Source organism: Phacochoerus africanus, chromosome 4 (assembly GCF_016906955.1).
Source record: "Phacochoerus africanus isolate WHEZ1 chromosome 4, ROS_Pafr_v1, whole genome shotgun sequence".
Lineage (NCBI taxonomy): Eukaryota > Metazoa > Chordata > Mammalia > Artiodactyla > Suidae > Phacochoerus > Phacochoerus africanus.
In genome coordinates this window covers 69,574,318-69,599,544 of record NC_062547.1, presented here as the reverse complement: position 1 = coordinate 69,599,544, position 25,227 = coordinate 69,574,318, and the positions used below count along the sequence as shown (strand labels likewise).

At 52.1% G+C, this 25,227-nt stretch overlaps 1 protein-coding gene across 4 annotated transcripts in view; it reads right to left on the bottom strand.

Annotated features, from left to right (window-relative positions):
- Window positions 1-25,227, bottom strand: part of PDE4A (phosphodiesterase 4A) — a 42,784-nt gene that overhangs the window by 7,553 nt on the left and 10,004 nt on the right. Inside the window, exons 1-8 of one of the 4 annotated variants that reach the window (XM_047777025.1) lie at window positions 24,810-25,067; window positions 10,687-10,878; window positions 9,569-9,605; window positions 9,415-9,485; window positions 8,185-8,234; window positions 7,898-8,010; window positions 4,309-4,402; window positions 1,217-1,443 (exon numbers count right to left, since the gene is read on the bottom strand). In XM_047777025.1, the coding sequence (XP_047632981.1) occupies window positions 1,217-1,443; window positions 4,309-4,402; window positions 7,898-8,010; window positions 8,185-8,234; window positions 9,415-9,485; window positions 9,569-9,605; window positions 10,687-10,878; window positions 24,810-25,042 (1,017 nt within the window). In that variant the 5' untranslated portion in view covers window positions 25,043-25,067. Of the gene's footprint in view, window positions 1-1,216; window positions 1,444-4,308; window positions 4,403-7,897; window positions 8,011-8,184; window positions 8,235-9,414; window positions 9,486-9,568; window positions 9,606-10,045; window positions 10,410-10,686; window positions 10,879-23,390; window positions 23,624-24,809; window positions 25,068-25,227 lie in introns of those variants that run through there. The other 3 variants (XM_047777026.1, XM_047777024.1, XM_047777027.1) reach the window with 3 other exon arrangements.

Genomic DNA, 25,227 nt, shown 5'->3' with positions numbered 1-25,227 from the left:
ACCCCAGCATCTATCTCAACAATGCTCGTACATTATCTGCCAAGCATTCATTGCATGAAGCGCTTGATTTGGTGTGGCAGGCAAGGGAACCCAAACTCAAAGCAGTGACATAACTTACCCAAGACCTTGCAACTCACAAGCAGAAAAGGCAGGATGTGAACCCAGCTTAGTTGATCCCAAAGCACAACTCAAACTTTGAGCTAAACTGCTCATGAGCGCCAGGAGAAAAGGAATATGTGCTGATTTTCCATGTCTCCCCAGAATTCAGCACAGAGTAGGTACACACTGGGTGACTGAATATAGCGCTGGCCAGTGCTAGCACGCAGAGGGTTACAATAAATATCAGCTGAGTGAGCCACTGAGTGCGAATCTTGTCTTGTCCACTGTCTAAATCAATGTGGGAGCCCTTTGGCTTAAGGTTTCACAGAAAAGCCAGGAAGCAGTTCCAGGTCTGGCCAGTAGTAGACGCTTCTGCCTATATTCCCTTCACAGGTCAATGCATCCAACCATCCCCCAGCTGCTGGGGCTGCAGCTTACAAAGACTCACAGCTGCCCCTTTTCAAAATCTGTTCTTCTCTAGGAACTACATAGAGGGGGTGAGGCCATCTACCCTGGGGACAGCCCCTAGCCGATGACTGACACAAGGGTATAAAAGGCCAGTGTGGGAGTTCCCGTCATGGCGCAGTGGTTAACAAATCCGACTAGGAACCATGAGGTTGCGGGTTCCGTCCCTGCCCTTGCTCAGTGGGTTAACGATCCAGCGTTGCCGTGAGCTGTGGTATAGGTTGCAGACGCGGCTCGGATCCCGCGTTGCTGTGGCTCTGGCATAGGCCAGTGGCTACAGCTCTGATTCAGCCCCTAGCCTGGGAACCTCCATATGCCTCGGGAGCAGCCCAAGAAATAGCAAAAAGACAAAAAAATAAAAATAAATAAATAAATAAACCAAAAAATAAAAGGCCAGTGTGCTTGCCTCAAGGTGGGCTCAATTCGGTGATGCTGTTTGGCCTCCAGACCCCGCTGCGGGCTCCAGCAGAGACCACATCCTGGCTTATTACCGCCAGCCTATCCTGCTTCCTTCACTCCCTCTCTCCTCAGAGGCTCATAAAGCAGGTACACCCAAATCCTTAGCTCAGGTCGACTCCAAGTCCAGTCCTTCTTTGGGCCCCAGGAGAACCCTGCCCCTCTCCAGCCCAGCCCCTGCTGAGCTCCCACCCACTTGGGCCAGGAGCTCCTCTTGATCGGTCTTCACCCCAAAGCGGGGAATGCTGGAATCCTCATTCAGGCTGCTGCTATGCATCATCTTTTTCACCCCGGTGATCTGTGACATGGGCTGGAACTGTGGCCCAGGGGGCAGGGGCTGCTGGGAAGGTCTCTGCCGTGGTGCTTGCTGTTTTTCATGATCCTTCATTGTGGGTGATGGGATCTCCACTTCATTCTGCTTATCTGCAGGGGGCAGAGGTAAGACAAGCATGAGTACCCCTACAGAAGCTCCCTCATCTGGACCGCTGACACCCCACCACCCCCATGCCCTGGGAAATCTCACCCAGGAGGGCAGACCTCTTCCAGGAGTCAGGCTGTTGGTTACTCATGGACTGGAAACCAGAGGGGAGGTGGGAATTCTTCAGGGAGGTGGTGGGCTGGAGTGGGAACCCCAGGGCCAGCCCTGAGCTGTGGTGTGGCCCCAAGCCAATCACCAAGTCTGGCAGGGGGACAGTGTGGGAAGTCAGGAAGAAGGGTGTGGATGCTAGAGGGAGCCGCTGCCTGCCCTGAATAGGCAGGGAACCTTCTTGGGCAGGGAAGACACCACCATGGTGACCGAGAGTGCTGGTGGGAATGGACAGCGAAGGGAGGTGGGAGGGAAGGGTGGTCTCTGGCTCCATAGACCCCACCTCCACCCCCTGGACACCAGCCTGCCTGGGGGCCAGCCCCAAGAGAGCCCTTTTCCTGAGCTCTTAAGGGCTTCCAGAGCCCAGCCAGGGTCACCCATTGTGACCTGGGGCCTGCCAGTCAATGACAGGGTCTAATGGGGGTCATTTACATGCCATGCTCTTATTGGCCAGATCTCAGAACGTGGGAGTACCGCACCCCCATTGGCGGGAGCTTTTGAAACTCTGAAACCTTCTTCCCTGCTTGCTGGAGGGGAACCTTTGGTGATAAATCCTGAGGGTGAAATTATCCTGAGTTGGTGGGGGGGATATCCTCAGAGCTTTGGGGTTCAGGATGAGTTGGGGGCCCCCATGAGCTTGAGGGTGCCAATGAATTTGGGGTATTCTACTGTCTTCAGGGTTCCACTGAGTTAGGAAACTAAGTTTGGGGTTTAGGAATCACTTACTACAGGTGGTCTTCTTTTTTTTTTTTTTTTTGGCTGTGCCCACAGCCCTGGGCCAGGGATCAGGATCAGGGATTGAACCCACACCACAATCCAAGCCTCTGCAGTGACAACGCAAGATCCTTAACCCATTGCACCACAAGGGAGCTCCCTACAGATTCTTAAGCATGAGAATCCTATTCATTTGGTATCTAAAGTTTGGGAAGATCTGGAGTTCCTATTGTGGCTCAGCAGAAATGAATCCAACTAGTATCTATGAGGATGAGGGTTCAACCCCTGGCCTTACTCAGTGGGTTAAGGATCTGGTGTTGCTGTGAGCTGTGGTGTAGGTCACAGACATGGCTTGGATCCTGTGTTTCTGTGGTGGTGGTGTAGGCTGGCAGCCATAGCTCCCATTCGACTCCTAGCCTGGGAACTTCCATATGCCAAAGGTGCGCCTTAAAAGTCAAAATAATAATAATAATAATAACAATAATAATAATAATAGGAGTTCCCATCGTGGCACAGCGGAAACAAATCCAACTAAGAACCATGAGGTTGCGGGTTCGATCCCTGTCTCACTCAGTGGGTTAAGGATCCAGCATTGCTGTGGCTGTGGCGTAGGCTGGCAGCTACAGTTCTGATTAGACCCCTAGCCTGGGAACCTCCATATGCCACAGGTGTGGCCCTAAAAAAGACAAAAGACAAAAAATAAAACAAACAAATAAATAAATAAATCTTTGCCCAAACAACTTAGCATTTCTAAAAGAACTGTCAGGCAACCAAGCTTGAAAAAAATAAAATAAAAAATAAAATAATAAGAAGAAGAAGAATAAAGTTTGGGAGGGTCTACTGGGGAGAGGAGGTCATACCAAGTTGGGGATTTGGTTGAATCTGGGAGACTTTTCAGCTTGGAGGTATTTAAAGGTTAGGGGGTCTTTTATGGACTCCTAAGCACAAGGGTTCCCTTAAGTTTGAGAACCCTACTGAGTCTGGGCATCTTTCTTGAGTGTGAGGGGTTTTCTGAATTTGGGGGGGAAACCCAAATTGGGAAATTCTATTGAATTTTGGGAGACTTTTTAGTCTGGAGGCATTATTTTATTTATTTATTTTTGGCTGTCCCCTGGCATGTGGAAGTTTCTGGGCCAGGTATTGAACCCAAGCCACAGCAGCAATGCCAGATCCTTAACCCACTGTGCAACAAGGGAACTCCCTGGAGGCACTTTAATTTTTTTTTTTTGACTTTTGCCTTTTCTAGGGCCGCTCCCGAAGCATATGGAGGTTCCCAGGCTAGGGCCTGAATCAGAGCTGTAGCCACCAGCCTACGCCAGAGCCACAGCAAGGCGCGATCTGAGCCGCATCTGTGACCTACACCACAGCTCACGGCAACGCCGGTTCCTTAACCCACTGAGCAAGGCCAGGGATCGAACCCACAACCTCATGGTTCCTACTCGGATTCATTAACCACTGTGCCACGACGGGAGCTCCAATATTTTTTTAACTAAAAAATTTTTTTTGCTTTTCAGGGCTGCACTTGCTGCATATGGAAGTTGCCAAGCTCACGGCAATGCTGATCCATACCCACTGAGCAAGGCCAGGGATTGAACCCAAATCCTCGTGGATGGATATTAGGTTTGTAACCCACTGAGCCACAACAGGAACTCCCCTGGAGGCATTTTAAAGTTTAGGAATTCTCTTTGAGTTTGAGGGTTTCTTGGGGCCTTGAGTTTGAGTTCCAATGGAACTGCACTAAGTTTGGAGGGGCTTTTCAGCTTGGAGAGATTTTAAATGTGGGGGTCCTAAAGAAGCTGAGGCAACACTGAACTGGGGGACATTGTGAGTATGGATACTTTGAGCATGGTGACCTTCAGGGAGTTAAGAGTCAGGGTCCTTTGGGCAAATGTGAGCAACAGGACCCAGGGTCTAAGGTGGCCCTCTGCAGTCAAGATATGCAACACCCCCACCTCCAACCCCAACACAAAGTGCTGCCCTTCACTCACCCAGGAATGTAGTGGAGATGTACTCAGAGACTTGGTTTCCTGACCTGCTCATCTCTGACAGGTGTGTGAGTTCACGGTTTAGCATCCTCTTGAACTTAAGTGAAGGAGGTAAGAAGGAAGGAATGATAGGAGTCATGGCAGGGCTTACGGGGAGGTCAGGCCCTCCCAGGAAACTTCTGAAGAACCCATGAGTCCCTCCTACTTCTCTGCTCAGCCAACAGAGCCCTCAGCAAGCTGCTGGAGAGGAGGGGTCAGCCCTCCCTCTCTTCCCAGCTCTGGATGGGGGTCCCCAGGCTTGGGGAGTCAGGACTCAGCATACCCCTCCCTGACTGAGGAAGGGGGTGCTCCTCTGGCCATACTTCCCCCCAAGGAGGAGCCAGAGGGGCACCTGTGGAAGGGAGGGGCTCCTGCCTAACGGGAGCCAATGGGGTGTCAGGAGAATCCCATCACCATGGTGATGGGAGTCTCCTTAGCAACTCCCCCTCCAACCAGCTGCTGAGCTGGGGAAAGGGGGGCAGGCTGCTGGCCCTTTAACCCCTGCCTTCCCAGACCTACCCCAGCCCAGGTCTCAAAGACAGGGACCCCACTTCCTGGGGTCCTGGCTCCCAGCCCCCAGCCTGGTTTGGAAGGAGCAAATGCAGTCCCAGAGTTCTGGGTGGAGAGGTTTGACCGGGGCAGGGAGAAGAGTGAGCTGAGGAAACCCTAACTGAGTCACCCAGGGGAGGGGGGTTCTCATCAGAGCCCCCTCTCCCCCAGCCTCAGAGCAGTGGGCAGATGCACAGATGAATGGAGCATATCCAGAACCAGGTTTGGGAGCTCCTCCTGGTCCCCTCATAGCACTTCACAGAAGCATCTGCTGTGACATTGTGCATGAGGAGAAAGGGCATCAGCTCCCCACCCCCAAGCTTTGCCAAAGCACCCCAAAAGCAGGGGAATACTGCCCAGAGAGGCAAGAGGGATGCTCAGCAGGAAGGCTGAGCCTACATGGCCCACAGGGGGATGGGTTTTCACTCCTCCCAGTGCTGCCAGAGGTCATGGGTGCACAAAAAAGACACACATACACACACAAGATGGACCCACAAAGTCACACAACCACACACAGAGTCACAGACTCCCATGCTTCACAGTTCCACACAGCCCCAGATACACAAATCAAGGATCAGACACAATAAGGCAGGCATGACACTGGGGGTCACACACAGCCCCAGATACACAAATCAAGGATCAGACACAATAAGGCAGGCATGACACTGGGGGTCACATGCCCCAGAAAAATCACATAGCTCTGGGCTCATAAACTTGACCCAAAACACAACACCACAAATCAGAGCCACATGATCTCAGCCAGGGCCACCAGGGCCAGGCCATGACCCAGGAAAACAAGCAGGCCCACACCACTGCAGACACACACACGAGTGTGCACTGACAGTCACACCCAGTGAGAAACCCACACTCCCAGCCACCCGCCATCCACGCCCAGCCCTGGTCACCAGGCTTAATCTCCAGGCTGCACACGTGCACAGCTGCACACACAAGCCCAGACTAGGGGCTGGAGGGTCCGAGGTGGGAGGGCCAGAGCTGGGTTTCCTGCCCATCCTCCACCCGGAGTTCCCCTACCTGGTCCCACCAGCCCACCAGCCACGGCTTGGAGCAGGTCTCGCAGAAGAAATCCACCAAGGGCATCTTGGAGTCTTAGCCCCGCTCAGGGCTGCCGCACACACAGGCTGGGCTTGGGGAGTCCCAGGGTCAGCAACTACCGCATGGGAGGGGGCGGGGTGGGGTGGGGGGGGTGCTGGGCAGGTGGGCAGTGGAAATGGGAGCCGCGGAGGGGCCTGGGCCGGCCCAGCAGGGCTGGGGGCTCCCTTCCCCTCCGCGCTCCCAGCAGCAGCCCTGGTTACATGGTCATTCAGCCCCTGGCCCTTATGGGCCCCCACGCGGCGGCAGCTGGAGGCGGCCAGGGACCCCTGCCCATGGGGGGAAAGGGTAAGGGTCCCGGGAGGAGGCTTCGGAGGCTCTGGGCTCCGTGTGTTCGCCCGTGTGTGTGCGTGTGCGTGCTCACTGCAGCACTGGCAGGCTGCATGCAATGTCAGGTGGTGCCGGGGGTGGGGGGGGCGTTAAAGGGGCATTGGAGCCCACGGGCCTCAGGCAGAACTCAGGTGGGGCTGCCAGGGATGGACAGGGAGGCGCACACACTCTCGAGAGGACATTCCCCCTCCGTGGACACACCCAGAGACAAAGACACACACCCACATGCTCCACACACAGACACACAAACACTCAGACACACCTTCCACACCAGTACAGCCACTTAACACACACACTTGAACACATACAGTCAAAAGCTTCCAATCCTATGCTGACAACACACACACAAACACATACATATGCACGCACACAGAGTCACAACTCTGATGTTCAACACATTTATTGGTACATAGCTGAGCACAGAGAGATACAAACGCCTTCAGATACACCCCTTCCAAGAACACAGACTCACATCCAGATGTTGAGACACACACTAAGGGACAAACACTCAGATACTGGACACACTCAACACTCCCAGAGACACACTTACAAACACATACAAATACCCATGTGGCCTGAGACACAAACATGCCCTGACAAATCCATAAGGTAATACTCACACTCACACCCACGGATACACACACACACCATTGTGGAAATACACCCACAGACCTATATTCAGAGACACAGTCACATTCTCAGATGTTCAACACACCCTCAGGGACACAATCGCCCTCAGACTGGCATGTTCCCAGACAAACCTCCACCCACAGGCATATGCAACCCCCCAACACAGACACTCCCACCCGCACATTCATTTCCTGATAGGCATCCACCCACAGGGGCTGCCACCTTGTGGCACAACTCCAAGGAATGTCATTCACATTGCCTGCTTTCTGAACGGTGCCCCCTGGAGTTGTGCAGTGCACACTCTGCACAGCTGTATATGGAAGCCTTGCACCCTTTCCTGCGACCCTGCAAGAGCGCATGCGTGCACACACACACACACAGTCACAAATACATGCAGATACACACTCAGGTTCACACCTGGACCAACTCACACCTCTAAATATATGCACACCTCTGGCACAGTCCCCACACTTACAGCCCCACATAATGGGCTGTGCACACCCATATACCCTCCATAGAATCACACGTGCATGCCACTCCTGATGAATCCTACTGGAACACTCCCCTCCCCACCCCAACATACTGCAGGTGTGTAGTCAACAAATTGACAGCCACACAAACACACAGCTGTGGATACACACTCTTAGACCCTACAAACAGACGATTTGCACCCCCCCAGAAGGGATGGTCGCCCATGGACAGTTGTACAACTAGACACACACACACATGTGCAAACACATGCACACCCCTGGGTCTTCAAGTCCTGGGAGAAGTGAGAATCTATAGGCGCTACAGATCCTGAAGCACAGCCCGGGGATTGATCCCACCCCATAGGCTCTAGCCACAGGTCGACCCCACTCACCAGCCCCACCCCATAGTTACCCCCACCCCACCCATCCCCAGCAGTTGGCCCCACCCCGCAGGCCCTGCACACCTTGTGGGAGGCCATCTCGCTGACAGAGCGGTAGGTCTGCATGGTCTCCAGCTGTTCCAGACACCAGTCCAACTCCTCCAATGTCTCCCGGGCCAACTGCTGACATGTCTCCTCTGAAGAAGGGGCAGCAGGGGCGGTGACTGAGAGAGTCCACATGGCAGACCTCCAGAGGTGATGGGGGCCCCAGGAGAGTGGGATGCTGGGAAAAGGGGTGAGACAGCCTTCCCCAGTGAGGGACCCCCACTGGGGTAGCAAGAGGGGTCCTTCTTATCCTCCTGATTAGTTACCTGACAGTGTGGCCTTGCAGACAGGGGTTGGGCCGCCCAGCGGGGACCTCCTGCAAAGAAATGGGGTTCTAACACCAGCTCAGTACCCCCAGCTCTGCCTTCCCCTTTCCATGAAGTGTGCTATTTTCTTTTTCTGAGCACTCTCTGTGTCCCATGTACTCTGCCATAAGCCTCTCACAGAGCCCCACAAGAACTCATTTTATTTTATTTTATTTTACTTTATTTTATTTTTTGGCTGCACCTGCAGCATATGGAAGTTCCCAGGCCGGGGATCAAATCTGAGCTGCAGCTGCGATGTACACCACAGCTGTGGCAACACTGGATCCTTAACCTGCTGGGCCACAGAGGGAACTCCAATAACCCATTTTAGAGATGAGGAAACTGAGGTTCAAGGGGGTGAGCTGGCTTCCTCAAGACTACACAACTGGTAAGGTCAGGTTCTATGTCTGCTTTGCTGACCATCCCTCCCTCCAGCTCCTTGAACCCAAGGATGGCTTTGTGTCCCACGCCCAGAGGGAATAGCAACTCTCAGCCACACTCCTACCCTCAAATAATAACTACTTCTATTTAGTGAGCATTTATTATGTGCTGGGCAATATACTAGCACTTTTTGTATATCACCTTCTGACTCGAATGAGGGACTGTTAAACCCCCATATTACAGAGGGGGAACAGGAGGTTCCAGAGGAGGGTATTTGTCCAGCAAGTTGGCATCAGGGCCAGAGTGGCCCAGAGGCTGGGGTGGCTGGCCACCCATGGCCTCAGTACTGAGTGTCCAGACCCCTTTATTTATAAAAGTTTCCATGGAGTTGCCATCGTGGCTGGGCAGAAACGAATCTGACTAGTATCCATGAGGACACAGGTTTGATCCCTGGCCTTGCTCAGGGGGTTCAGTATTTGGAGTTGAGCTGTGGTGTAGGTCGCAGATGCGGCTCAGATCTGGCGTTGTTGTGGCGGTGGCATAGGCCAGAGGCTACAGCTCCTATTCGACCCCTAGCCTGGGAATCTCCATGTGCCAAGGCTGCGGCCCTTACAAAGACAACAATAACAACAAGAGTTTCCATATCTAAGGCATTCAAATTGCAATGATTTAGTGGCTCAGAGAGAGCTGTTGCCTAAACAGAGGCTTGGAGAGGTCAAGTGCCTGCCTGAGGTCACATGGCAGTGCAGGGCTGAACCCAGGTGTGCTGAGCCTCCTGATCATGTGAGTTGGGGCCCGGCCTCCACTTACTTGTTGCTGGGAATGGGCACATTGGTCAGGAGTGAGAAGTTGCTGCGAACGCTCCGGAGACTGGCCAGCACCTGGGTCAGGGAGCTGCAGTGAGGAGAGGAGTCCACCCAGAGGGGCAGCCAGGGCTGGGCCCTTGTCCCCAGGTGTGTCTTACCTGGGCGAATGGCGTCACGATGAGGTCCTCTGCATGCCTGCAACAACAGGGGCAGGTCAGGGGTCCTCACTGTGGGCCCCTCCACCCAAGGACCTGCAGTGGAGAGGGGCTGGGGTGCCAGAGAAGCAAGTGGTGGGGCGGGGGCTGGGCCCAGGGTGGCTGGTGTGCAGGAGTCGGGGGTGGGGGGAGAGGACACTTAGACCCCACAAGGGTGACCCTGCTGTAGGGGTTGGTCCTGAAGGAAAGAGTCAGAGAGAAGAGCTCAGGTGGGTGGATGGTGTAGGGGTGTGTGTGCAGAGACAATAGGAGGGCCGTGAACACACTACAGGGGTGGGGCTTGGGGAGAGCAATGGAGGGGAGGGAATGGAGGGCTGGAAGGAGGTGGGGAGGTGAGATGGATACCTCGATGGGTAGAGGGCAGAGCCAGAGGCCTCAGTGAGAGGCAAGAGGGCTGAACAGGTCTGGGGGTGCGCATACCTCAACAGGTGGTCACGATAAGGGGGTCTTGCTTAGCGAAGCCTGGAGCTGGGGAGGAGGAGGGGGCTCAGCCAAGGTGGACACTCTGGGAGGAAATGCGGGCAGGGAGGGGCTCAAGTGGGGTTCCCTCCTTGCTGGAGGGACAGGGTGAGGTGAATGAGACTGGGCCCCCAAAACCAACTGGTCAGAGGAGGCTTGGGCAAGTTGAATGGGGGGGGGCTATATAGACATAGGAGGGGGCTTGGCCTGAGGGAGGGGCTCGGTGTGGCTGGGTGGGTGCAGAGATAGGGTGGGCGCTCATATCTCATTGGGTGGACATGCTATAAAGGGACTGAGCCCCTGGAGTTCCCTGGTGGCCTGGTGGTTAAGGATCCGGCATTGTCACCGCTGTGGCTCAGGTTCAATCCCTGGCCCAGGCAACTTCCACAGGCTATGGGCAAGGCCAAAAAAAGGGGGGGAACTGAGCCCTTGATAGGGAAAAGGGGGGCTATTATTGATTTATCACTGGGGCAGGACAGGTGTGGGAGGAGGGGCTTGGGCAGTGTCCGTCCCCCCCCCCCACCCCGCTCCTTGCTGGGAAAGGTAGCTTGCGTTAAGGCCAGGCCTGGAAGAGCTGGTGGGGAGGGATAGGGGGTGCTCACGCCTCGCTGGTGACCGACGAGTTCCGGGACATGGTCTTGGGTGACATGTCATAGTCGCTGTCAGAGCGGTAGAGGAAGGACTCTCGGCGTTGGCTGGTGGCCACCCCAGCGTGCAGCACGAGGCCCGGGCTCGCCTGCGAGTCCAGGGGGCTGCGGCCTGGTGATGGCGTCGGCCCATTCTCTGCCTCGAAGCTGCAAGGGACAGACAGGAAGAGGGCTCAGAGGGGCTGAGATGGTATTTGGAGGCGGCGGGGGGAGGGAGAAATAAGGAAACCAAGAAAATTCCTGGCAGAAAGATACCCCAAAGGAGACAGCAGACAGGGAATTACAGAGATCTGCTACTGGGTGCCTTTGCGTGCCCTGTTGCAGGAGCTGGGGGTCACAGCAGTGACCAAGACAGATTATATGCCCCTCACAGAGATGACACGGGAGGGCTAGACTATGAACAGGTTCACCTAGCAGCACTGCGAACCCCCAAAATTGTGGGATCCTCCTTGCTTCCCCTTGCCTTTGCACTCCAAATCAACCAAATCTATGCAGAATCTGTCCACTTATCACACCCTCTTTTTGTGTGTATGTGTATGCGTGTGTCTTTTTAGGGCTGCACTCACGGCATATGGTGGTTCCCAGGCTAAGGGTCGAATCAGAGCTTCAGCTGCAACTCTATGCCACAGCCACAGCAACAGCAACAAGGGATCCGAGCCACATCTTTGACCTACACCACAGCTCACGGCAACACTGGATCCTTAACCCACTGAGCAAGGCCAGGGATTGAACCTGCATCCTCATGGATGCTAGTCAGATTCGCTTCCGCTGAGCCACAACGGGAACTCCCCATCACCCCTTCCTTGACAAGCCCCACTTCATCACTTGCCTAGACCAGTGCATTCGCCTCTGCCCTGGTCCCCAGCTCCTGTCTTTGCTCCTCAGTCTGCTCCCCCAACAGCGGCCAGAGGGAGCCTGGAAACATCTGATTCAGGCTGTATCCCCCCTCTGCTCAGAACCTTCTATGGCTCCCAGATCACTCAAAGCAAAAGCCAGAGTCCTTGCTGTGGCCCCCAAGGCCCTACCCTGTGACATCCCACTCTACCCCTCATTCACTCTGCTCCAGCCATGATGGCCGCCTTGCCGTTCCCTGAACATTTCAGATTATGTTTCTACCTCAGGGCCTTTGCACAGGCTGTTTCCTTTGCCTGGCTCTCCACTGGCTTCTCTTTCACCTCCTTTAGGCTTCTTCTCAAATGTCGCCTCCTTAGGAAGGCCTCCCCAAACCAACCTATCTAAAATTTCAAGCTCTGCCCTAATACTTCATCGTCGTCACCCTTAAAATAAATACTACTTACCTGTTACATTCTATATTTTACTTCTTCACTGTGTGACTTCCCTGCTAGAACTAAGTTCTGCAGAGCAAGGATTTTTGTCTGCTTTTTTTCATTGCTGTACCCTTTTATTTTCTTTCCTTTTTCAGCGTCCCGAGTCAGGGATCAGATTTGAGCTGCAGTCTCAACCTAAGTGCATCTGCGGCAACACCAGTTCCTTAGGCCACTGTGCCAGGTTGGGAATCAAACCTGCATCCCAGCCCTCCAAATTCACCGCCGATCCTGCTGCTCCATAGCAGGAACAACATTGCTGTATCCTTTGGGCTGAGAACATGGCCTGGCATGCAATGGATGCCCAATAAATGTTTATCATGTGAAGCAATATACAAATGAATTTATTTTTTTCTTTGCTTTGGTTTTTTTTTTTTTGTCTTTTTAGGGCCGCACTCACAGCATATGGAAGTTTCCAGGGCAGGGGTCAAATCTGAGCTACAGCAGCTGGCTTACACCACAGCCATAGCAATGCCAGATCTGAGCCACATCTGTGACCTATGCCACAGCTCAGGGCAACGCCGGATCCTTAACCAACTGAGTGAGGCCAGGGATCGAACTCGAGTCCTTATGGATACTAGTTGAGTTCGTTATCTGCTAAGCCACAATGGGAACTCCCATGTAAATAAATACATGAACGAATGAATATATAGGCTGGATTGTGCCATGCAGAGAATTAGAACTAGGTGGATGACTGGAGATGTGATTTTATTTTTATTTATTTATTTATTTTGCCATTTCTTGGGCCGCTCCTGCGGCATATGGAGGTTCCCAGGCTAGGGGTTGAATCGGAGCTGTAGCTGCCAGCCTACGCCATAGCCACAGCAACGCGGGATCCGAGCCGCGTCTGCAACCTACACCACAGCTCACTGCAATGCTGGATCCTTAACCCACTGAGCAAGGGCAGGGGTCGAACCCGCAACCTCATGGTTCCTAGTTGGATTCGTTAACCACTGCGCCACGACGGGAACTCCTGGAGATGTGATTTTAGCTGCTGTGGTTGAGACAGGCCTCTCTGAGAAATTGAGCAGGGCCTGAAAGATGAGGAGCAAGCCACAGGTCAGGAGGTGGGACCAAGCACTGCAGGGTGAGCAAACAGCAAGTGCAAAGGCCCTGTGGCAGGATTCGGTTTTTGAGGAAGGATCAGCTAAGAAACTGGTGTGGCTGGAGTGGAGATACAGACGGATGACAGAGACATAGCTACAAAGAGAGTGGATATAGCCTGCAGGTGGTGGCAAGACAGACCCTTAAGAGGAGACAGGGAGAAGCTGGCTATGCCACTTCGCAGCTGTGTGACTTGGGGGAAAGACCAAATTTCAGTTTCCTCATCCACAAAATGGGGACAACCACCACCTGCCTCTGGTCATCCAGGTGACCAGTGTTAACACGGGTAAAATGCTCAGAATGCTCAGAATGGTGCCTAACACAGAGCTCAAAAAAGACACTGGCAGTTATAGGTCTATCCACCCCATATACACCACTTGAGGAGGGAACTCAGCAAGACAATAGATATGAAGATGTGAGGATGAGAGTGGGGAGCTGTGTGCCTGTGACATGCCATGTGACCTTGGGAAGGTCACTGCCCTCTCTGGTCTGTTACTCTGTTAAAGTGAAGGGGTTAGAGTGCTCAGCCGACTTCAGGCTATGCTCTGGTGGGTGCAAGGAGGTAGAGAGAAGAAATGGAATCTTTCCCTGCCTCTTTCTGGTTCTACTATTGAATGTCAGCCTAAGATTTTATTTGAATGTTCCCTCTGCTATGAAATAAGTCTGAAATTTTCTAGATCAGGAAAGTGACACCAGCTTCCATATATTGGGTCTTTTTTATGGACCAGTTCCCGGGGGGTAGGGGAAAGGGGGGGACTTCATTGACTCTATTTTACAGATGAAGAAAATAAAGTTCAGGAGTTCCTGTTGTGGTGCCAGGGAAATAAATTCGACTGGGAACCATGAGGTTGTGGGTGGCCTCGCTCAGAGGGTTAAGGACCCGGCGTTGCCGTGAGCTGTGGCATAGGTCGCACATGTAGCTTGGATCTGACATTGCTGTGGCTGTGGCGTAGGCTGGCAGCAACAGCTCTGATTAGACCCCTAGGCAGGGAACCTCCATATGCCGCAGGTGCAGCCCTAAAAAAGACAAAAGACAAAATAAATAAATAAATAAAAATTAAAAAAAAATAAAGTTCAGAGAGGAGAATAATTAGCTCTGGGTCACACAGCAAGGTCATGGTGGGGGTCAGAATTCAAACTCAAGTCTTATGATTCCTCCGATCAAAATATTAACCGTTGCCCTCTGCTGATGTGACCCTCAACAGAGCACAGTCCTCCCATTAGAGAGGGGTTTCTCAGCAGCCAGGCAGCCAAGATAAAAAGCGGAGTGGGGCTGGGGGCCCTGAGCATAGGGATTATCCAGTTGTAGGAAAGAAACTAGGAAATTTTTTTTTTTTTTTTTTGGTCTTTTTGCCATTTCTTGGGCTGCTCCCACGGTGCATGGAGGCTCCCAGGCTAGGGGTCAAATCGGAGCCATAGCTGCCGGCCTACACCACAGCCACAGAACTCGGGATCCAAGCTGTGTCTTCGACCTACACCACAGCTCAAGGCAACGCAGGGTCCTTAACCCATTAAGCAAGGCCAGGGAGCGAACCTGCAACCTCATGGTTCCTAGTCGGATTCGTTAACCACTGCGCCACAACAGGAACTCCAAAACCAGGAATTTTTAACAGTCAAAAATTCAAACTTTTTTTCAAAACAAACTTCAAAAAATGTTTTAAAAACACTGAAAATTTCTGCTCTGCAAAAGACATGTCAAAGAATAAAAAGATAAGCAGTAGACTGGGAGAAATTTTCTGACAAAGGACTTGTATCCAAAGTACATAATAAACTCTGGAAACCTAATAATAAGACAAACAACTCTATTATAAAACGAATGAGAGAGTTCCCCTTGTGGTTTAGCTGGTTAAGAACCTGACTAGTATCCATGAGGATGCGGATTTGATCCCTGGCTTTGCTCAGTGGGTTAAGGATCCGGCATTGCTATGAGCTGTGGTGTAGGTTGAAGAGGCAGCTTGGATTCGGCATTGCTGTGGCTGTGGTGTAGGATGGCAGCTGTAGCTCAAATTCAATCCCTAGCCTGGGAACTTCCATATGCTGAAGGTACAGCCCTAAGAAAGGAAGAAAAGGAGCTCCCGTCGTGGCGCAGTGGTTAACGAATCCGACTAGGAACCATGAGGTTGCGGGTTCGGTCCCTGCCCTTGCTCAGTGGGTTAACGATCCAGCGCTGCCGTGAGCTGTGGTGTAGGTTGCAGACGCGGTTCGGATCCCGCGTTGCTGTGGCTCTGGCGTAGGCCGGTGGCTACAGCTCCGATTCAACCCCTAGCCTGGGAACCTCCATATGCCGCGGGAGCGGCCCAAGAAATGGCAACAACAACCAAAAAAAAAAAAAAAAAGAAAGGGAGAAAAAAGAAAGAAACCAATGAAAATATGGACAGTTCTCCAAAGAAGATACACAGATGGACCAACTGGAATACCCATTCATCGTGGATGGGAATGCCAAGTGGTACAGCCATGTGCTCGGTTTCTTTCATTCTTTTTTTTTTTCTGGTCTTTTTAGGAATGGACCCATGGTACATGGAGATTCCCAGGCTAGGGGTCCAGTCCGAGTTGTAGTCTGTGACCTACGCCACAGCTTACGGCAATGCCGGATCCTTAATCCACTAGGCAAGGCCAGGGATTGAACCTGCATCCTCATGGATGCTACTCAGTTTCGTTAACTGCTGAACCATGATGAGAACCCCATGTGTTCAGTTTCTTAGGAAATTAAACATACACTTATTGTACAGTCAAACAAACCCACTCCTATATATTTACCTAAAATAAATGAAAACATATGTCCACTCAAAAACCTGCTGACTAATGTTTACAGCAGTTCTGTGCGTAGTCATCAAAACCTAAAAATAATCAAACCAAATATGTATCAACTGGTGAATGGATAAGTTGTAGGAGGTCCATGCCATGGAATACCATTAAGCAAAAAACAAAACAAAAACCCCACAAAAATGAACTGCAGATCTTCCTTGACTTATGGTAGAGTTACATCTTGATAAACCCATTGAAACTGAAAATGTCGACAGTTGAAAATGCATTTGAGGAGTTCCCGTCATGGTGCAGTGTAAATGAATCCGAATAGGAACCATGAGGTTGCTGGTTTGATCCCTGGCCTCGCTCAGCAGGTTAAGGATCCGGCATTGCCTTCAGCTGTGGTGTAGGTTGTAGACAAGGCTCAGATCCTGCGTGGCTGTGGCTGTGCCGTAGGCTGGCAGCTGTAGCTCTGATTAGACCCTTAGCCTGGGAACCTCCATATGTTGAGGGTGTAGTACTGAAAAGCAAAAGAAAAAAAAGAAAAAAAATGCATTTGATACTCCTAACCTATAGAACAAATATAGTTTAGCCTAGCCTACCTTAAATGTGCTCAAGGAGTTCCTGTGATGGCTCAGTGGTTAATGAATCCGACTAGGAACCATGAGGTTGAGAGTTTCATCCTTGGCCTCGCTCACTGGGTTAAGGATCCAGCATTGCCGTGAGCTGTGGTGTAGGTCGCAGACATGGCTTGGATTCTGAGTTGCTGTGGCTATGGTGTAGGCCAGTGGCTACAGCTCCGATTAGACCCCTAGCCTGGGAACCTCCATGTGCCGGGAGTGCAGCCCTAAAAAAGATTAAAAAAAAGACACCCCCCCCAAAAATGTGCTTAAAACATTTACATTAGCCTACAGTTGGGCAAAATCATCTAGCACAAAGCCTATTTTGTAATAAAGAGCTGAATATCTCATGTAATTTATTGACTACTGTACTGAAACCAAAAACCAGAATGGTTATCTGAGTCTAGAATGGTTAGAAGTGTATAAGTCATTCACCCTTCTGATTGCCTGGCTGACCAGGAGCTGTGTCTCACTGCTGCCACCCAGCATCAAGAGAGAGAATCAGATCACATATTACTAACCTGGGAGAGTACCAAAATTTGAAGTATGGTTTATACTGTATATGTATTGCTTTCACATCACTGTAAAGTTGCAATATCATAGATTGAACTATCATAAGTAGGGGATCGTAACTACCGTGAAATAATAAATACGTATATTTGGGAAGTTCCCTGGTGGCGCAGCAGGTTAAGGATCCAGCATTGTCATGCAGTGGCTCAGGCCACTACTGTGGCATGGGTTTGATCCCTGGCTTATGAACTTCCGCATGCCAAATGGGAACTCCCCGAGCTTTATCTTTTAAAATAAACCAGCAACCTAGTAAGTAAACTGGTTTCCTCAGTTCTGTGAATCCTTCTAGCAAATCACTGAACCCTAGGAGGGGTCGTGGGTATCTCTGATTTATAAGTGGTTGCTCAGAAGCATAGGTGACAACCCGGATTTGAGACAGACATCTGAAGTTGGGGAAGTCTTGCCCTTAACCCATGGGATCTGTGCTAACTCCAGTTAAACTGTAGTTCACTCAGTTGGTGCCCTCAGAGAACTGGAGAATTGGTTGATGTGGGGGAAAACACACATGCACACATTTGGTGTCAGAATTGTTCTGCAAAAGTAGAAAGAAACAGCAGTTTCCTTTTTAACTACTCATACACAAAATAACTTGGATGAGTCTCAAATGAATTTTGCTAAGAGAAAGAAGCCAGTGGTGCAGATTACATATGTCAAAACTCACAGAACTGACTAATAAGTGAATTTAGAAAAATTGCAGAATTTAAAATCAACACAAAAATCAGTTGCTTTTTTCTTTTCTTTTGCTTTCCTTCCTTTTGCCTTTTTAGGGCTACACTCACGACATATAGAAGTTCCAAGGCTAGGGGCTGAATCAGAGCTACTGCTGCTGGCCTACACCACAGCCACAGCAACACGGGATCAGAGCCTCATCTGCGACCTACATCACAGCTCATGGCAACACCGGATCCTTAACCCACTCTGTGAGTCCAGGGATTGAACCTGCGTCCTCATGGATGCTAGTCATTTTCCTTTCCACTGAGCCATGACAGAACTTCTCTTTTTCTTTTTCTTTTTTTTAAGGGCTGCACCTGTGGCATATGGAAGTTCCCAGGGTAGGGGTCAAATTGGAGCTTCAGGCACAGCCACAGCAATGCCAGAGCTGAGTCACATCTGTGACCTACACCAGAACCTGTGGCTCTGCCAGATCCTTAATGCACTGAGTGATGCCAGGGATCAAACCCACATCCTCATGGTTATTAGTCGAGTTCTTAACCCACTGAGTTACAATGGGAACTCACCCCAAATCAGTTTCTTTTCTATGCTCTAACAATGAACAAACCAGAAAAGATATAGTGGAAACAATTCCATTCACAATAGCATCAAAATGAATAAGACACTTAAGAATAAACTTGACTGGAGTTCCCACTGCGGCACAGCAGAAATGAATCCAACAAGGAACCATAAGGTTATGAGTTCAATCCCTGGCCTCATTCAGTGGGTTAAGGATCTGGAGTTGCCGTGAACTATGATGCAGGTTGCAGACGCAGCTCAGATCCTGTGTTGCTGCGGCTATGGTGTAGGCTGGCAGCTGTAGCTCTGATTGGACCCCTAGCCTGGGAACCTCCATATGCTGAGGGTGTGGTCCTGAAAAGCAAAAATAAATAAATAAATAAATAAATAAATAAATAAATAAACGTAACCAAGGAGATAAAAGATTTGTACACTGAAAACTACAAAATGTTCCTGAAGGAAATGAAAAACACAAATAAAAGGAAAGACATACCATATTCATGGATTGGAAGACTTAAAAATTGTCAAGATGTCCATATTACCCAAAGCAATCTGCAGACTCAATGCAATCTCTATTAAATCCCAACAGCATTATTTGTAGAAAAAAAAATCTACCCTAGAATTCATATGGAATCTTAAGGAACCCGAAGAGCCAATACAATTTTGAAAAAGAATAAAGCTGGGGGACTCACACTTTCTGATTTTGAAACTTACTATAGTAGAATCTAAAATATGGAACAGATGATCCTATCTAAAAATAACAAACAAACAAGCAAACAAAAAAACAGAAACAGATCATGGCCAAGAAGAGCAGACTTGGGGTTCCCAGGAAGAAAAGGGGAGGGAGTGGGATGGATTTTGGCGGTTTTGGGAATATAAACTGTTATATTTGAAGTGGATGGCAATGGGGTCCTACTATACAGCACAGGGAAATGTGTGTGATGGGGTTACTTTGTTGTGCAACAGAACTTGATGAAACATTGTAAATCAACTATACTTTAATAATAGTAATAATAATAATAACTTACTATAAAGCTACAGTAGTCACAACAGTGTGGTACTACATAAGGACAAATATACAGAGTAATGGAAAAGAAATGGACCAAAGACCAAAACTTAAGAACTAAAACTGCAAAACTCTTAGAAACTTCATGACATTGGGAGTTCCCGTCGTGGCGCAGTGGTTAACGAATCTGACTAGGAACTATGAGGTTGCGGGTTCGGTCCCTGCCCTTGCTCAGTGGGTTAACGATCTGGCGTTACCTTGAGCTGTGGTGTAGGTTGCAGACGAGGCTCGGATCCCACGTTGCTGTGGCTCTGGCGTAGGCTGGCGGCTACAGCTCTGATTCGACCCCTAGCCTGGGAACCTCCATATGCCGAGGGAGCAGCCCAAAGAAATAGCAAAAAGACAAAACAAAAACAAAAACAAAAACACTTCATGACATTGGATTTGACAATGATTTCTTGGATATGACACCGAAATCAGACGCAACAACAACAGCAAAAATTGGACTTCATCAAAGTTAAAAATCTTTGTGCATCAAAAGACATTATTCAGAGAATGAAAAGCAATCCACAGAATGAGAGAACATTTTTGCAAATCACATATTTGAAAAGAGATTAATAACTAGACTACATAAAGTATAAAGAACCCCAAAACTAAACAACCCAATTAAAAAGTGGGAAAAACACTTAATAAACATTTCTCAGGAGTTCCCGCTGTGGCTCAGTAGGTTAAAAACCTGGCTGCAGTGGTGCAGGTTTGAGCCTCTGGCCAGTGTAGCAGGATGAAGTATCTGGCCTTGCCACAGCTGCTGCATAGGTTGCAGCTGTGGCTTGTATTCAGTCCCTGGCCTGGGAACTTCCACATGCCATGGATGTGACCATAAAAAAAAAAAAAAAAAAAAAAATTCTCCAAAGAAGATATATAGATGGACAATAAATACATGAGAAGATGCTCAACACCACTGGACATTAGGGAAATGCAAATCAAAACCCAATGAGATACCAATGCATACTCATTAGGATAGCTATTATCATTTTTTTCTTTTTCAGCCAACCCTGTAGCATACGGAAGTTCCCAGGCGCGGGACTGAACCTGTGCCCCAGCAGCAATGAGCCACAGCAGTGACAGAGCCAGATCCTTAACCTTAGATCATGAGATTGGGCCTTTGATAATGCCTATTTTTTATTTTTATTTTTTGTCTTTTTGCCTTTTCTAGGGCCGCTCCCGCAGCATATGGAGGTTCCCAGGCTAGGGGTCTAATCAGAGCTGTAGCCACTGGCCTATGCCACAGCCACAGCAACTCAGGATCCAAGCCGCGTCTGCAACCTACACCACAGCTCACGGCAATGCTGGATCCTTAACCCACTGAACAAGGCCAGGGATTGAACCCTCAACCTCATAGTTCCTAGTCGGATTCGTTAACCACTGAGCCACGATGGGAACTCCAATAATGCCCATTTATTGAGCACCTTCTGTGTACTGGGTGCCAGGTTAGATCCTTTTAGGTATATAGAAATAACAAGAAGAAACTTATTCAGGATTTGCCTAGCACTATCAAAGTATTTTGTACACATTAACCCAATTAGATCTTCCACTAATTCTGTGAGTCAGGTTCTGTTAACATCTTGGTTCAATGAGGTGCTAAGAGGCAGCTCGGGGTTGGTGGTGCCTGGGTGGATCTGTGTGTTCTCCCTAGGCCCAGCCTGGATTTTTAGCTCTGTTGGGTGCTCGTGGGGAAGGGAGAGGAACATACCTCCATACTGAGGACTTTCTCCCTGGCCCAGGACCTGAAGTCACAGTTCGGGGAAGGTGAGACCCAAGCCCAGAGGACATCCAACTATCACTGAAGGCAGATTCTGCAGCCCCAGGTGACTCAGCTCACGTAAGCAGGAGCCAAGAGGCCAGGATGAGAAGAAGAGGTTCCCTGGGGCCCTGCTGTTTGTGCTTTCAGGAGCGAATGTCCCCTGGGCTGTGGAAGGTCAGAGGAGAGAGGACTGGACCAGTTGAATGCAGAAGAGTGTGTGTGCGTGTGAGGGGGGGGTCTCAGCTACCCCTTAGAATCAGACCCCAGAGCTGTGGGGACTTACCTCTCCCTGACTTGCTACTGCTCAGGGTGGCCAAAGTCAGGCTGGGGGTGGCTCCAGCCATGTTCCAATGGGACCTGAAGCCACAAGCCAGAGTCAAGGGCAGATGACAGGCCCTGACATCACAGTCACATCCCCAGACACTTCATCAGAAATGACTTGCCCAAGACTCCCCTTTGGACAGGTTGTCCACTGGATGTTCTTTTCAGATGAAGCTGCTACCTGCTTCTATTCCTCTGAGGCCCCTAGGCCTGCCCACCTGGGCTCTCAGAGCATCAGACTGGGCCTCTGGAGGACTGTGCAGCCCAGGGGCAGATCTAGGCTTCAGAGAGTTCTGCTGTAGCGGCTGATGGGAAACAAACAAGCAGTGGGGAGGGGTTGGGGTGGGGTGGAGGGAGGGGACAGCCAGGGAAAGGCGATACAACCTCACTGGTAGGAATCACAACAATGAAAGTAGCCAACTGCTATTGAATGTCACATGTTAGGCCCTCAGCTATGACTGGACAGGTGCTAGGGCCCCATTTTCCAGAGGAAGAAACTGAGGCACAGACAGGTTGAGTAACGTGGCTAGTGGTGAAACAAGGATCTGAACCTAGACAGCCAGGCTATGAAGCTACCCAGGAAATTGCTGGGTATCCATCTCCCCCAAGCCGGCCTGGCATCTCCCTGGACTCCCTGCCCCACTCCACCTGACTCTCTTGTAGGAGGTGCCAGGCAGCCTTTATGGAAAGGCCTGGCATTTGCTTTGTGAAGGTCACACGGAGGTTGGGGGCGGGCGCTGGTATGTGTCTGCCAGACAGGCGCGTGGTGCCAGGTGACATGGCTGTTTTGTGGGGCTGGGTGTGCAAAGAGGGTCTGTGTATGTGAGAGTCAGGGTGTGTGTGTGCCCAGGAGCACCAGGGTACCTATAGCTCTCTGTGTAGGTTTGTAAGTCTGTGTATGAGTGGGGTCTGGGTGTTTGCGGTGCCTGTGTGGATCTGTGTGTCTATGTCTGTGTGTCTGTGTGACCTTGGAAGAGGGTACCTGTGTGTCGCACATGTGCTGTCTGTCCCTGACTCTTCAGTGGCTATGAGGTATGAAGGCTACCGTGTGTGGCCCTGTACAGGCAGGAATCAGGCCTGGGTGTGTGTTGCAGTGAAAGCCTGTTCCTGCGGGCATCGCAGTGTATACCAGGCTGGGTGAGACCAGAGTTTCTGTTATGTGTTTGTCACCACGGCCAGGGATCAACTGCAGGGTTCTTCTTTGGGCCTCATCAGCCAGAAGACCCAGGCCTAGCATAGTAAACACCAGGTGACCTCGAGCACCCTGTGTGGGGGTGTGTCTGTGTTTATGTCTTGTGTGGCTGTATATGTGTGTCCCTGCCGGAGAGCAAGTGTGTGTCCAGATGTCTGAAGGGGTTGGTGCGGGACAGCAAGAACAACTCTGAGAATTCTGAGAAACTAAAGGTCACTTCTCCACCACAGCACTGTCCAGATGATTCTAAATACCGCCCCCCTGCCCCCCACCGGGGTCCAGTAGGAACCTCCTCCCCACCCCCACCCCAGCTTGGTTTTCAGCCTGGCAGCCCCAGCAAGGAAGGAGGGAGGGTTAAGCTGGAGGCACTGAGCAGAGCAGGACCGGAGGGACCTGGCTTGAAGCCAGTGGCCTGGGAGTGGAGCCCAGGTGACGCTGGACACCCATATTTGCTGCCAGGGTGAATGCCAGAAATCTAAGTTTAGGGGCACAAAGAGGGTGAAGAGATCCTATCTTGGGTAGGGAGGAAGGAGGCAGGGCCCAGCACCCATTCTGGGGGGTACCACCTGCAAGAAGCCCTCAGCAGCACCCAAATAGTTTAGGGCCAGGGAAGAGGGTGAGGCTCCAGGCAGACCCTGGAAAGCCACTTTGGGGACACCCCCAAAGCAGACTCCCCACCCACCCCACAAAGCAGCCAGAGCCCTCCAGTGGCAAAGGAGGGGACTGGCCGCAGGCCACCCACCTGACAGATCTGCCTGGAGGGTACCAACAGGTGTCCTCTTCGCTGAAGGAGAAGTGGACCAGGGACTCAGGGCCCGTGGGGGACAGTGCCAGGGCAGGGGGCCGGGGCCGGGGCCGGGCCCGGGGCGCCGCTGCACTGGAGCGCATGGGTGCCAAGCACCGTCGGGGTGCGCATGAGGACGGTGCGCGGTGGCGTGCACTGCTTGCCAGGCCCCCGAGGTGTCTGCAGCCACCGCCGGCGCCGCCTCCGCACCCGCCCTCCCGGTGACCCCCCTAGGGACGGCCCCGGGCGTTTAGGCGTCCCCTCGTGCGCAGCGCCTGGGCGGGCTCCGCGCCTGCCTCCTCCTGCGGGCCTCGGAGGGTGCCCGGGGCTCCGGTTTCCCGGGCTCCGAGCCCGCCTCTGGCCCCGCCTTCTCCCCCCCTCCCTGACGTCGAGCTGGGCCCGCTGGAGGTCTCCGAACGCCTTGAGTCCCAAGAGTGGGAAATAACTTGCCCGCGGGCGGAGTGTGGGGTCCGGTGACAAAAACTCAGGGCAGGGACGATGGGTGCGAGGGAGGTGGAGTTGGGGGCTTGGGGGGCCGTGGAAGAGAGGCTGGAGAGACAGAGAGAAACCAGAGAAGGGTACTGATTTCCCCCATCACGTTCTCCCAGACTGCAAGCTGGACCCCAAGAGGGGCTCCCAGAGGCCTCCACCCCTCCTCCTTATCTCTCCGCCCCTCTCTTTCCAGACGTGGGGCCGCGTCCTGTCCCTGCAGTGCCCTTAGCCTGTGTCTCCGGACTCAGGTTCTAAACAAGTGCATGCATAGAGTAGCGGGAAGAGAGTCAAGCAAAGGATCTTTCTGGGCTTCAGGGAAGTCTCTAGAGCCAGCCGGTGCCTACCTCCGGGCTGCCAACCTCCGCTTCCAAGACAAACGGACACTGGAAAGCCAGGCCGGATGTGGCCTTCAGTCTCCTTACCCCCAGGCTTCCAGCCCCTGCGGCCCACCCCGGGTCTGGCCAGGAAGGGAACTTCGATTTGCCCTCCTTGCCCGGTGCAGGCGATAACATCCCCCAGCCTGGGGGCAAGGCAACCCGCAGGGGGCAGCGCTGGCCCCATTTCACAGACCATTAGACTGAGGATAGCACAACGCAACGCAGGTCCTCAGGTCACCCTGGCTGGCAGGTTGGCCTCACTCCCCCAAAGCCCGACCGCAGCTTCAGGTCTGCACAGGAAGTGGGAGGAACAGTAGCGTTTATTGAGCGCCTACTGCATGCCTTATCAGATATCTCCACGGCAACCCCGGCAGGCAGAAATGATTTTTATCGCTGCCCTTTGACTGAAGAGGAAAGTGAGGCTGGGAGAGCCAGCTATGAATCCCAGACGCTGGCGCGCCAGATGGCCAGGGGGGACTCGAACCCACGGCCACCAGCGCTCACTTACCCAGCCCACGCCGGGCGGCTGAAATCCTGAAAGCTGCGGAGAAGCCGAAGGCGCCTGCGTAAAGTTGGAGACGGGCTGGCAAAGAAGACAGGCGAGGAAGGTGGTGAACGTGGGCGGCGGGGCGCACGCGGGGCCGGGGGCTCGGGCAGGAACGCCTCGTCCTCGGTGGCCGCCGCCGGGAAGGCCACCAGCTGCAGTTCGGGGATGCGGCCCAGGCTGCGCGGCTGCGCCATGGCCGCGGGGGGCGCGGGGCGGCCCCGCCTCGGCGGGCGCCGGGGAGCAGCGCCGCCTGCCCCTTGCGGCCCACGCAGACCAGCGGCCCTACCCCGGAGCCCACGGGCGCCACCCCGGCCGGCCGCCTCGGCCCTTCCGGCTACGCGCTGGGGCCGCCCCTGGGGCGGGGCCGCGACGGGGACAC